Source organism: Alligator sinensis, unplaced genomic scaffold, assembly GCF_000455745.1.
Source record: "Alligator sinensis unplaced genomic scaffold, ASM45574v1 scaffold476_1, whole genome shotgun sequence".
NCBI classification, from domain to species: Eukaryota; Metazoa; Chordata; order Crocodylia; family Alligatoridae; genus Alligator; species Alligator sinensis.
In genome coordinates, this window is record NW_005842444.1 from 982,214 (window position 1) to 996,347 (window position 14,134).

Here is a 14,134-nt window from a genome sequence, read left to right on the forward strand (position 1 = left end):
GCTGTGCTCCTGCTCACTGCCCCTTCTCCCACAACCTGTTGCCACTTTCACTGCTTTCCTGGCTGCTGCTCCCCTCCATCCCCTGGGCCTGCCACTCCAGCACCACATGGTTCTCTGCTGCAGTGTTCGGACTGCAGGAGCCAGCCCGGCCCCAAGGCCTGGGGGAAAGTCGCCTACAGTCTTTCCCTGCCTCCACACACTTATCTGAATTTCCCTCTCCAGCAGAGTGAGGTGGGAACAGCCCTAGGGTTGCTGAAGTTGCCAGAAGCCTCCACTAAGCATGGGCTTCCAGCTGGGGCAGGGGAAGGGGGCCGGGCAGCCCTTGCTCCTGGAGCTGCTGGCTCCCTTTGGGTCCTACTACTGCTGGCTCCTGTTACCTTTAAGAACAGGCAGCCAGGGGCAGATAAAAATAAAAATTTAGAAAATGTTGTTAAGGGCCTGTGGGTCAGATAGAACAGCCAGAGCTGGCCCGTGGGCTGCATTTTGCCTGTCCCATTAAGCAACTCTGCAATAGTTTCAGTTCTCAGACTATGGATTTGGGTCTCTAGAGATACAAGTTTGTGTACAAAGTCACGCCACTACCTCTCTAAAAAGGTAGAAAGTGTCAAGAAATTAAATAAAGAGGATTGTTGGGGGTAGAGTAGATCTGGGCAAGGAAGGGGAATCTGGAGATAAGTGCAAGGAGAGAGGGGCAGTAGAAACAGAAGAGAAATATCTTAAGCAGACTACTCCAGAAGTCTTGAGGGATAAGTTTCTGAGTATAGTCTCCATATTGATTTTAGATCCAGTGAGGGAATAGTATGGTAGAAGGGAAAACCCATCATGGCAGCAGGCTTGCCAGGCCTAAAAGAGACCCCATTTAATTTGAATAAAAGGTTATATCAAACAACAAGAATACACTTTGTAGAAAAAGGAGCCTAGATTTAATCTTTGGGGTTTTCTGACCAGCGAGTCAAATCATAATTAAAATCATGGTTTAACACAAATTTGATTTAAATCAAATTCACCCTGGCCCTGCTGCTCCCTTCCCTTCCCAGATGGGTCTAGGAGGTAAAAGGGTAGGAAGCAGGAACAACTGTAAGGTAAGGGGGAGTAGGATTTACCAGCTCCCTCTGACCAGTAAAAATGAACAGCCCTAGTTGAACAGAAAAAGCATAAAGTTTACAGCAGAGGAAGTCAACTTTAAAAAGATTTCTACCCAAAATTCTGTGCACCAGAGCTGCAGGGGAAGCATTATTCCTGTTTCATCCACAGATGGCTACTGACACAAAGTAATGTAATATTGTGAAAGCTGAGTTACTTGGCGGCTTCAATGTTGAAAATTGTACACCTTTGCTTAATCTTTAAATTGGCCTATAAAAAGGTCCTGCATTAGTGAGATCAACCTCTGCCGTTAGAAGCAAGAAGGATACCACATGGCCAGCTAAGATTTAGTTTATCCCTGTGTTTGTATTACATAGCATAGTTAAATGGGATGTATGCAACTAACTGGCAAGCATGGATGTTTTGTAAAATTGTTAAAGTGCGTAGTAAATGTTTTACAAGTTTGTTAGCAATGCCACAAAATTTAAGTTTGCAATAATGTTTGTGCTGTATGCTGTTAAAGTTACAGGGCTTATCTGCCTCAATTTTTTGCCATAGACATAAGTTAGTGCAAACCTTTATCACAATCATGATCAGCACTGCTGGAAGTTATACTGATTGTGTATGAGGGTAAGCTATGCTGGCACAAGTCACAGCTATGGTAGTGTTTTATACTACAATAAAAGGGTTTAAAAATAAAAATGCCCCTACCATACACACCCATCATTTAGTCAACATCCAGTTGAACTTTTTGCTTAAAACATTCATACTCTTGTAAATGCACTGTTAGAAGAGAAGCATCTTTTTCCTACCTATGTATTATTATAACAACAAGAGAACTGTCATAAATAAGTCCCTGACAGGGTTAAATGCTCCTGTCACAATGGGCCGAGCAAGCAGTTTTACCCCCCCCTACTGTCTTGGCCACCTAATATGGGCGTACCCTATGTCATCTATCCGGCACCTCTGTGGAAAATTCTAGTATGTTTGAGTCTAGCAGGTAAATGCTAGGTCTCGGCGGAAAAACACTGTATTGCAGGGAAGAGTTCCCACCCTGTTATGCAGATACATGCAACATCATTGGCTGTATGTAAATTATGCAAGGTAGATGGTTAGCTATTGGCTCGCTAGCCATATAAAGGGTTAAACAGTTTCCGCCCAAGGTGGAGTGCCCTGACAACACCTAGGAGCTCTCTGAGCATACTCAGGGATCACCTCAGGGGCTCGCTAGTGGACTGGCCATCCAACATCTCCCTGTCGCCGAATTACCCGACGTACCCCATTCCTGTTGCATGCTCGACTCGTTGTGCTGCGTTACTAGTTACCGGTCATCGGTCACCTGTTGCAGTTGACATGTTACCTGCTACGTTATTGTAACTAACCAAGTGTGCCTCACCTGCGCCTGTATCACCAAAGGCATAAGTAAAAACTTCTTGTCTTGAGACCAATATGCTGTCTCGGCCTCTCCATCCACGCGCCTGCCCAACCAATCCCGCTTTTGATTAACAAACCCCGACTTCTGGCCCGGCTCCCAGGACAAGAACATTATAAATTAAAGGGATGGGGTTAATAGTAGACACAGCTTGTTACATCTACGGAATAATGGTTTGAATGATCTTCTGCCAGGAATAAATATAGTAAACAGTCTTACAGCAAGAGGATTCTTCAAGGAAGAAAAAAAGAGTGTTTCTAGAGACCCAATTTGATTTTTCCTAGTATTAAAGAAATAGATAGGTTTCTCTCAATTACCAGAAAATTTAATCTTTGCTTCAGTAGTTCACTAGAAAGCAAGTGGATTCAGTCTGCCCCTCTGCCCAACAGTGCCTCTGCCCCCCCCCCCCCCCCCCATGCTGTTGGGTTTTGGTCACAACTCCCCCACAGATTAGATTGCCCTCTAATGTTTTGAGCAAGGACAGGTATGGAAGCATTAGGTTGGCTGAAAACAAACAAACCTATTAGAACCTGGTCAAGCAAGTTGAAGAACGCCCCCCCCACACTTTATATATGCTTAAGGATATGCAAAATAGGTAGCAGCCAAGTTGGTAAATGGTTGGTCAGTACAAAACCCTTGCAATCTCAGACATAGAAGACTGACAGATTTTTAAAAAAAGGAGAGCTACGTGCTAAGTTTAGAGTTTCCCATTTAAAAAGAGTACATATACTAACGAAGTCTAACCACCTGCCAAACATGTGTTTATGAAAGTTCTGCTTTGTGTAGTAAGTGCATGGTACATTCATTCCAATATGAATATAACTGTTTTTACTGCAGCAGTTTGCCAGAGAGAAATAAACAGTTTCCCTTAGAGCCTGTTTAGACACACAGGACATGTCCTCGTCTTAGGCCTCCTGGGGCATATACACACACGGTCAGGGAATGGGAGGAGTGTGGGGCACTCGATAGAGTCTGCTCTGACATGCTGTAATTACAGCATTGCTCATGTATAGGTGCCACTAATGCCCAAGAACTATGCAGGAACGTTGTAGCAAAGTAAAACAAAAAAAAGATTTTCTCTCTCCAAATTAATTGGGAGGGGGGGGGGGGGAAGAAAGGGAGAAAAGGATTCATAGCAATGATCAAGTCACATTAAACAAAAAGTTAGATTTATTTTTGAAAGGCAATTTCAGTTCTAAAAATAAAAAAAAAAAACAACAAAAAAAAACCCACCACACACACACACACACACACACACACACACACACACACACACTCAAGAGGCCCGTGATCTCACTTCCCCAGGAAAGAATGAATTCTACTAGCTTCCCGTTTGCCTATTCAGAGTCCAGATTTGGATTAAAATAAAAAAAAAAAAAAAAAAAAAAAATAATCAGCTTATGTTTAAGCAAGTTAGTTGTCATGGCTTTGAGTTATACAGCTACTCAAGGTTTTGGATTGAGATAATTATCTATTTACACTTGTAATATACAAAAAAAAAAAAAAGTTTCCATATTTAGTTTTCCTCTCTTCTGAAAGACAACCTTGTAATTTTACTCAGGTATCCCTCCATAGGATTATTAATCTGAAACAAAAGCACCTCACACAGTGCCAGCACTATAAACATAGTGACTATACTTAAAATAGTTACTGATAGAGTATCAAGAAATTTCCATTAGTTAATATCAATCTTCCTAATCTAATCTTATTTAAGCCATGTCATATACTTAATTAAAAAAAAACAAAAAAAACAAAAAACAAACAACAAAACAAAAATACATAATTAAGCACTTCTAATGCACTTAAAGTGAGCAACAACAGGGTCCAAATGCCTCTCCCAGGTATCTTCCAGACAGACAGGTTATTGCATGAAGTATGGTGTAGCTTCCATTAGTAGTGGCCGAGGCAAGTCCTATGACTGGTTAGCATCTATAACAATAGAACTAAAACCATTTTTAAAAGTTTAAAATACAGTATATTTAATACATATGTGCAGCATTATCATACAGTTTGTGAGCATTCCAAAGGTCCATCTAATGTTACCCAGCTTTTTCCAGTAGTTGTGGAAGTGATAAACTGTAGTAGTGAGCAAAGTGATGGAAAGGCATCTTTCCCCCACATTTACCCAGGACTTGCTTTAAGTTAGGTAACCATCATAAAAGCCTTGCAGTGCTGCAGAAGCTTCACTAGCCTCTCTCAAAACAGGCAAATCAATGATATTGGAAGACAAATTCTAGTCTATAAAATGAGACATCAACACCAACAGTTCCAGCAAAGACCAGTGATCTAGACTGTGAAACACCAAAAGAGTTAGGTTAGAGAAATAGTACAGAACTATAACATGCTATTGGGGAAGTGGAGTTTATCCTGCAATATCAGTGCAAACAAGTGAGGCCTTCTAGCAATACAGATTTTCAGGATTTCTGTAAACAAAACAAACAATAGAAAAAAAGTTAACACTATTTTGCTTGGCAACAGCTTATATCTACAATTCTCATCCTGTACAGCAAGTACTAGAAGCTCCTTGGGTCTTCTAGTTGGAAAGACCACAGTGTCAAGGCTAGCCCAGGGTTAGTGTTACTGTACCACCACCACTTCAGATAATTTTAGAAACAGTTTTACATATGAAGATCCTAGTATAAAAAACTAAAAAGAATGCTAAAGCCTGCATTAACCTTCATACAATTAAAGAGGTTACCCCTCACCCACAACTAGTTCCTAGATCCTTTTGACAAGCTCTGTTCCAATTCTATTACTAACATTTAAGAGATTGTCATAAAACAGAGTATACCTACCAGCACAGGTGCTTCAGCCTTCCTTTAATTTTTCTATAGCTGTGCATTTGTAGAATTATCATTTGCATAGCCGCCTTTAGACTTCATATAGTCCTGAACTGACCCAACCTAGAAATAAAGGCATTCTATTAAGTTCCTATTATTTGAACAGGATGTTTTACAAAGTATCCCATTGTCAAAACAAGGGTAGGTGTTAATCTGAAGAGGCAGGGAAAAACATTTCTAACTTTAAACCCAATAGGTAAATTATATGCTTTTTCACAACTATCAGTAGCAACTCCAAACATGAAAAGCTTCTTCAGCAGAGCCACTCTTAATTTACACTGATGAAAGGAAAATCTCGAGGTGTGCCTTGATGCAACCCCTAAACTATCTAACTATATGCTTAGAACAAATAGACTAAGGTATTTGTCTGGCACTTTGGATGAAAGTGCTATACTATCTTGAAATTAAAAATCAAGACAAATCTTTTGTGTATACACACACACACAGAAAGCAGAAGGTCCACATATCTCAGTTATCACATACTTACAGATGCTAAGCCATTAATCATTTCTCTTGTTCCAACATGAGCCGTGTGCACAAAGTTCATTGGTTCTCCTATCATACTCCGATCTAGTCTCTGACGCCTCTTCTATCAGAAGAGAAACAATAGTAGATTCTTATCCAGAAAAAAGGTTTTGTTTTTTTTGTTTTGTTTTTTCAAATGTAAAAAACTAGGGCTGTGCAAGGCTTCGGACAGAGCTTCGGATCCGGAGAAGTTTTGGGGTCCGAATCAGCATATCCGGGTCAAAGCACTTGCCTCATTCGGCTTCCCGAAGAGCCTCGGAACTGCCTCAGGGATCCGGCCATAAGGTATATTGGGGAAAACAATAAAATATCTATAACTTTGTTGTTTTTTGTTCGATTTGGATGACCTTTTCAGGAGTGGTAGACTCTGCAGAGAGGATGAAGCCTGCCAAGTTTCAAGAAGATCGGTGTAGGGGCTTGGGGGTAACAGCACCCCAAATTCTTGAAAGCAAAACTCCTGTCACATTTACTTGTTACAACACGGGGGGAGGGGGGGGAGGGAGTAAAAACTGCAGGGCTAGTAGCTCTTATTGAGGCCACAAAGCCTGCCAAGTTTCAAGAAGATCGGTGCAGGGGTTTGGGGGGGAACTGCCCCTCAAGCTGCGGACAAGCAAAACTCGTGCCATGGGTGCTTGTGGGACTGACCGTGTCTGTCTTGGGGCGGGGGGAGGGGAGACTGCTGCAGGCCTGGCTGCTAAGCTGCTGTGTTACCAGTTACCAACCAACCAATCATGATTCACTCAGGGACCAGGGCCTAGCTCAATACACAGGACCTAGCTACTATATAATAACTTAACGAGCATCAATCAGCACCTACAAAACCAGGCTAAGGAGGGGAAAGACTCAATACAGACAATCAAGTGCCCCAAGACAGACACAGTCTTGGCACAAGTTGTGTCAGTCAGCAGCTAGGCGTGCAGGGCCCCAGACCCCCCTGCACTGATCTCCTCCACAGCTGGCAGGCATCACAGCAGGGGCCACCATCCCTGCAGCTGTCACCCCGCTGCGCCTGAACACACGCAGTGTCACCCATGGCATGAGTTTTGCTTGCCCGCAGCTTGAGGGGCAGTTCCCCCCAAACTCCTGTGCCGATCTCCTTGAAACTTGGCAGGCTTTGTGGCCTCAGTAAGAGCTACCACCTCTGCAGTTTTCACCCATCACCCCTGCCGCATTGTAACAGACACATGACAGAAGTTTGGCTTTCAAGAATTTGGGGTACAGTTCCTCGGAAACCCCTGCACTGATCTTCTTGAAACTTGGCCGATTTCATGCTCTCAGCAGAGGCTACCATTCCTGCAAGTTTCATCCAAATTGAACAAAAAAAGAAAAACAAACCAAAAGTTATATTGACTTTGAAATCAAGATATTTCATTGATTCCCCATTATACCCTATGGCCGGATCTCCAAGGCGACTCTGAAACTTTAGAGCCGCTTCGGCCGGATCAAGGTGGAAACCCAGTCCGGAACTCCGGATCGGATCACGGCCATCAGAAGTGGTTGGATCCGAAGCCGGATCCGATTGCTGCCAACTCACAAAGGCCTAGTAAAAACTAAACAAGGATTTGTCTGGTAACTAGAACCTAGTCAAATAAAAAGGACCCATCCTCAACTCAATACTGCCATTTTAGGGACTCCTGGTGACAACAGAACATGGTACATCCTGCTCTGAACTAAGTCACTCAAAAGCATTAGCTACCGTTTGTCATGAATTGATTTGACCACAATAATTAAAGGTTCTTTTTAACGCAAGAAAGCTGCTTTTATGTTAAGTAAAACAAAGACCACAGTTGGAAAAAGACCTATAGGGATAGACAGGGGCAGATTCAGGTGGGGAGTGAGGTGCAGTGGTACAGTTAACAACCCGTTTTGATTCCTGGTCCACCCGAAATTTTAAACCAGCTGCCTAGCAGCAGCATTTGTATTCAGGCAGCAGGGAGAGACTCAATTGTCTTTATGGCTCATTATAAATTTACCCATTCCTTCTCAACACTTCTTTCCACAAGTGTTAACAACCCTCTAACTCTTTTAATGGTCTTGATGTTCCACTAATCACACTATGCTTTTTCAGCAACTCTGCCGTTTGTTAGCTGCTCCTGGTAATGTAGCTCCTATTTCAAAGCCCTGCAGACTGTTTTTAACTCTAGCTAGAAACACTAACTGAGGTGTGGAAATAGTGTTCAGTGCAGCACTGGATGCATTGCTAAGGTGCTCAGGAAGGCTAGGCTGTTTTATGAATCTGAAAGCTGTACACTTAAACTTTAATGGCTACAAGATTAATGAAACAGTATCTTTTACTTATTTTGGCGAGCGAGAGAGATAGGCAGGCAGGCACATGTTCCAATAAAGTTGCACTTGCTTTTGCTTCAATTTTAAAATAAAATAAATATAGCCCTAGGCCCCAAGCCTATTAGTAAAGCATCTTATTTCTTAACTGGAGAAAGTGTGTTATATGGGCTCATCTGCACCCCCTTTTTCAAATACTAGATCTACTCATGGGGACAGACACTCCCACATGGTTTCTGTCATACTTCCATTTGCCTTTCACCCAGTACTAAGGAACAGGTTTATACAATATTTACAGCATAAATATATTAACTTTAACAATAAATGTGAGAAAAATAAGGAAGGATGGACACAATGACTCAAGACAAGCCACTTATGGTAAACAATCCATAGTTACTACAGGATAATGGATAAGCCACCAAAGGATGGCCTGGCCTCCTAAAAATTGTTTTCCTGCACAAGCCAATGCAGGGAATCAGAATGTCAGGAATATTTTGTTTTTGCAGGTGAGGAGGAGTCTTAAGTTAAACAAATGCACCACACCCTGCATACAACATGTAGTTGGGGCAAAAAGTAAAACAATTATGAATGAAACGGGAAACAGCTTAACATTGCAGTTTTTAGAAACGTGTACCAATGCATGCAAATAAGTTAGAGAGTTTGGAATATTCCAAACAGGACACCCAGGATAATAGATAAATATTTGAATAAGGTATGCCAATAATCTCATTCTTGTAGCTTTATATACTACAGAAGCTCAGTATATGCCAAGTGCTTTTAACATCAGCAAAAATTCTGGCAAGTGTCAAGAACGAAGACAATGATAGTAAGAGAAGAATAAAATGGGCTACATTTGTACTCCAACTCATGGGCCAAGTGAATAGAATACTACATTTAGAGAATTTGATAACATCAAATATGACAAAACCAGAGGAGAACTTCACCAATATTTTAAATATTGCAACCACTGCTAACCTATATGCAGCAGCCACATCTCAAAGGGAAGTTTCTCAGCAATTTAGTGTTAGAGTCAAGTTTAGATCATACAGGTTAGCAACTACTAGTTCACCCTAATATTTGGAGTATAGTTCTGAAGAACAGATGGCACCTTCTTACTTAAAACCAATCCTTGCGATCATTCCCTAGTTCAGTTTGTTGGCCAAGCCCTTCCAGTCTAGAACTGGGTCTGACTGGGGAATCCCATTTGAGTCATTGAGAGTCTGAAAGCACAGACACTGCATTCAAAGTGTTGGCTCTAATGACAAGTTCACTGCCACCCTCAAACCCACTCCCCCCCAAGACTCTGCAACACGTATCGTTTTTAGCTCTGCATAAAAGGTGAACCAATCCTAGTCTCCCGTCCTCCCAGAAGAAGTATAATTGCAGTTTCAAAATCTATTGAAAGCCATGTAGGTTCAGCCATTCACCGTAGGCAAAATTTGGCCTGCAGAGTGTCTAACAACAACAGAAAACCCAGCTTGAATAGGCTCACACTAAGTTTACAGGCTTAACTATAAAGCTGAAAGCCCAGTGTATTGGTCTTCAGTTTAATCAGCTGTTGAAACTTTGTGACTCCTTTAAGTACACACAAGCTAGAACTAATTAAAGACAGAGACATGACAAGAATTGCACAGTTGTTTTCCCATGTCTAAATGCTGGTGCAGAGTTTACTATAATATAAAAAGTAAACCCTTCCCAAAATAGAGTACTGTATTAACTCCTAGACATTCTAAGGAACAAAGCTTCAAACTATAGCAAGAGCTAATTATATTAACAATAAGTGATCCCTTCCCTGAAAAACCTGTTTCTTTCTTCTCTCCTATTGTATATTACTTGGGTAATATACCCATGTCCTGTTTCACCAACTAGATTCCTTCCTCTCCTTCAGAGAGAAATTTCAGCACCAAAATAATTTCTGCTTAAGACATTAGAGGGAGTTAGACAACTAAATTCACATTTAATGTTCTGTTAGAACTTCTCTTGCACAACAAAAGTTTCACTATCACTTAATTGTCACCTTCTCTAGTGTAGCTAGTCACAAAGCTTAAGGCCATACAAGGACAAGAAGTTTGCTCCTTTGGCAAATCAAATCCAATTCAAGATCAGGTTCATCATTCTACTTACTGGTTGGGGCTCTTCACTACTGCACCAGTTGAAACAAATAAAAAATTCAGCCATTGTATCGTCCAGTGGGTTTCCTATGCAAGTCAGTTGAGACAAAACCAAAAAGCTAACAAGACGTCATATCAGAGCAACACTGGGTCCAAAAGGCCACTTCTACTTGAAAGATGGTTCCTAAAAGCAGGTTAAAAAGGAACTCCATTAGTCAATAATCATACCAGGAAAGAAGTGTCTTGGAATTACATCTGTGAAGGGAAGTTTTTATATTGTATTTATTTTTACTGATGTAAGTTTAAATCAAAATATACTGTTCTCCAGAACTTACTGAACTACTGAAATTTTCAATAGATTTAGAGTCAGACTATAAGAAAAAATATTTCTAATTATAAATTTCTAAAGAGGTTGTTAGATTACAATTAATGCTGCTATAGTGGAGGTCAGACTTTGAAGACAGGTTATACATTTTTCCCTGGAGCTGAGACCACAAGCTAGTTTCTATATCAAAATTACACTGGGTTTCCAAGATTAGAATTTATAAACTTGCTTTAAGTAGTCTTCAAGAAACTTTTTTAAGTGCTGACCTACAGCCACTACAAATATTGTGGTCCATGAGTGACTGGTGCCTCCTGAATCTGGGGGGGGCACCCACAGAAGCTGCCAATGGTGATGGCCCTGTCAGGGGTGGGGGGCACTAGCCCTGCCAACAATGTCAGTGTCAGCCGTCAGGGGAGGCACTGGCTCCCTCATGCACCACCCTATGCTGTGGTCTACCCTAGAAGTAAGCCCCTATTACTATACGCTTCATATATTAAATGCTTGAAAATCCTCTTAAAAGGTTGTACAAACCATCACAATAAAGTGGCCCATTTCTTAAGTTAAGCAAAGAGTATTTTTGCTCTCTACAAGCTTCACATCTCAGAAAAATAGAATCTCTCAGCTAGCTCTGAGAAAAACCCCTTCATGCCTTATATATTAGATTTTTTTCCCCTGGGACAGAAAAAAGGATTAACAGACTAAAGTTTGCTAGAATAGATAAAACCAAGTACAACAGTAATGAACTAGGGCCACAGGCAAAATAATTAATTGAAGAATAAAAGCTTTTAAATACATAGTATAATCTACTTCTAGTCATTCCATAACAACAGCTGTTTTATTATAACAATTCCCTTGTCCTTTTAAATCTGATATAGAGTGACATAATCCACACAATAGCACCTGCCATTTGGTTACATAGATCAGAAAAATATGAGAACCACTTCTTAAATTACTAAGATATGCGATTAAAAATAAGTTCATACATAGTTTCAAACTCATACCTACCACACCAACCCAGAAGCTTTCATCAAAGAATGAAGTAAGAATCATCCATCATGTCTTCCTTATATAATCCTTCAATTACCCAATTATCACATTTATCTCTTTCACCTTCATATTATTCCTCCCATTTACCACTTCTTCTTGCATATTTGATATATTTTTCTAGTTGAATGATCTGCCATTTATTTTTACAGCCTCTATCTTATTTTTCTATTAAACTTTAGCATCCTCCATTGTACACTTCTACAGAATTAAAATTTTACCTTGGATGCTTGGATATATTATCTGACTTAATTACCATTTTAACCACCCTCCTATGACAGGCCCACATGTCCCAGAAAAATGTGAAGATTGCAAGAATCCACTCACTAGGCTCTTAAGACACTTAATGCCCAATAGGGCCTATGCATCTATTTGATGTAGACTACATATGCATGCCTACAGGATGACCTTTCATAAACTGGTACAGGTGGTTAAAGTTTCTCTACAATTTAAATTTGTCTCAGATTTAATGATAGTATTAAAGAGATTGTTTGCAACAAAGCATTTGCTGCAAATCCTCTGGCTTTTTAACATGTGTTAACAAACCTACTTTGGAAGCAGGTTTGATGAGACATGGGATAAATTTACTGACAACAAAACAGGTATGGATGTATGATCCCAAATAACTGATGCACATTTGCCAAGTCCTGCCATTGGAACCCCACATTGCTTTGCAGGCTAACAGGGTGAACCTGTCTATATACCTGTGATTCTCCAATGCTCCAAGGTTATCCTGATCAACTCTAATCTCCCTGTTCAAACACTAGAATGCAAACAGGTAGTTTGCATTTCCAGTGAGTATGGAGTTCCAAAACCTTGTCAAGGCAAGGACAGAAGCAAATTATGAATAGATGAACAAATTACACCCCAGCTGGTCCACAGTAACCATTTCATGTACCTGATGTAAATGGAAGCAAAACTGTGGCAGTTTAACCCCAAATGGAACAACTGATAAATTACTATGATTTAGTTTTCACTTACCATGGCACAGAGCAAAGGAAACGGATGTGCAGTCAACTTCCTCTCCCCACCAAAAAAATGTAGTAATCTTAATTAATGCTGTATACAATATCTTACATATCTCTCATAAGCAGCCCTTAGAGTCTAAAGTATGAGCCTGATGAACTCAACTCTATACACCCAAATAGTTGCAGCACTTCATAGAGGTCTCATCTTTGGTTGTTTAGGAAATCTGCCAACCTCCTGCTTCCATTCATGTACAATACTTTTTCTCTTGCTCTCACAAAGAACTATCAAACTGCTATCATCCAAGGCAGATATTTCTCATCAGGTTTAGCTTTAATATTAGTCCAGCTTCAATATTAGGCTAAATCCATCAACCTTTCAGTCTTCCAAATGTACATTCCATTGTCATTGTGCTTGATTTCAGACCAACATGGCTAGCTACATCATTTTGCAGCTACTTAGGGTATAATTAAACAGCTCCTTTCTTCTAACTAAAGGTCCAGTCAAAAGCTTTGTAAATCAACAAAGCAGAAAATAAGTTGGGCTTTTGGAACAAGTGAAGGAATGGTAATGTCATTAGTGTCCGTATAGGTCATATGCTTAGAACTTTCACATGTCATTGCAGAAAAGAGCTTGGAGTTTAAGGATCCTGGTGTCATGTACCCTCCCAAACCATGACGTATTTATATTAGTGAATCTTTATTCATACTAGGGAACCAAGCCCTTCAGAACTCTAGAAAGCCTGTTTATAGTCAGCATCATGAGAATTATAGAACTTCGCAATGTTTCCTTCATGTTGCCTGACAGCGATTTCAAAATGGTACTGATCAGCTCGCAGAAACCAGAATGAGGGGATGATGGGAGAAAAATCATAACACGTTCTTAATTTCACTCTAAGCCCTAGATCACATTAAGTTTCAGAAAGCAACCCACAATTAATAGTGCAGAAAAAAATCCAAGAATGCATGCAGCACAGTGGCAAAGCATTGCACCATATGCTCAGGATGTTGAGTGCTTGCAACACAACCATATTTAAAGTACGGTCCCAAAGATGCAAGGCAAAAGCACTTTAATCAGAGATAACAATGCAGCATGTACATACCACTTGAACAGCTGTTGCAATGACTCACTTAATGTGGCTGTTCACAGCCCTAAAACAGGTTTAAAGCAGACATTTGCTGAGGTCTAGGTGCTGCATCAAAAGTGGTGCAGCTATACCCCTGTTACCATCTTAAGCCACATTAAACACATTTGCAGAATAGAGACAGAACAAATCAGAGGGTTCAGGGTTCATTTTTATATGGCTCCTGAAAAGCTCACCAGCTTGCACAGCTGCTCCTGAGAGACAACAGCTGCCATTCCAGCCTCATATGGCAGCCTCTCTTGCTGGCTCCAGACTGAGGGTAATTTTCACTTTGCTAGCTGCTTGCCTTACGCTCCCGGGGCTTGTAGGAATGGAGCGGACTGCACCCAAATTGCTTTTTTGAAGAATTACCCTTTTTTGCCTTTAACTATTCTCTTTCCC

At 40.6% G+C, this 14,134-nt stretch overlaps 2 protein-coding genes across 5 annotated transcripts in view; one reads left to right on the forward strand and one right to left on the reverse strand.

Annotated features, from left to right (window-relative positions):
* Positions 1 to 4,293: 4,293 nt before the first annotated feature.
* On the reverse strand, positions 4,294 to 13,817 carry LOC102369666 (CDC42 small effector protein 2-A-like). 4 transcript variants are annotated; one of them, XM_006030413.3, is made up of 5 exons: positions 13,712 to 13,817; positions 10,288 to 10,458; positions 5,843 to 5,944; positions 5,311 to 5,418; positions 4,294 to 4,938 (listed from the first exon to the last, which is right to left on the reverse strand). In XM_006030413.3, exons 2-4 carry the CDS (start codon positions 10,339 to 10,341, stop codon positions 5,344 to 5,346), a joined length of 231 nt encoding a protein of 76 aa, XP_006030475.1. In that variant the 5' UTR covers positions 10,342 to 10,458; positions 13,712 to 13,817; the 3' UTR covers positions 4,294 to 4,938; positions 5,311 to 5,343. The 4 variants fall into 4 exon arrangements, with proteins under 4 accessions (XP_006030475.1, XP_006030473.1, XP_006030474.1 ...); XM_006030411.1 differs by lacking the exon at positions 13,712 to 13,817 and adding an exon at positions 11,605 to 11,695; XM_006030412.2 differs by lacking the exon at positions 13,712 to 13,817 and adding an exon at positions 11,601 to 11,674.
* Positions 13,370 to 14,134, forward strand: part of LOC102372660 (nicotinamide riboside kinase 2-like) — an 8,906-nt gene continuing 8,141 nt past the window's right edge. The window contains exon 1 of the mRNA XM_006030424.3: positions 13,370 to 13,429. Coding sequence (XP_006030486.3) covers positions 13,370 to 13,429 — 60 coding nt within the window. The remainder of the gene's footprint in view (positions 13,430 to 14,134) is intronic.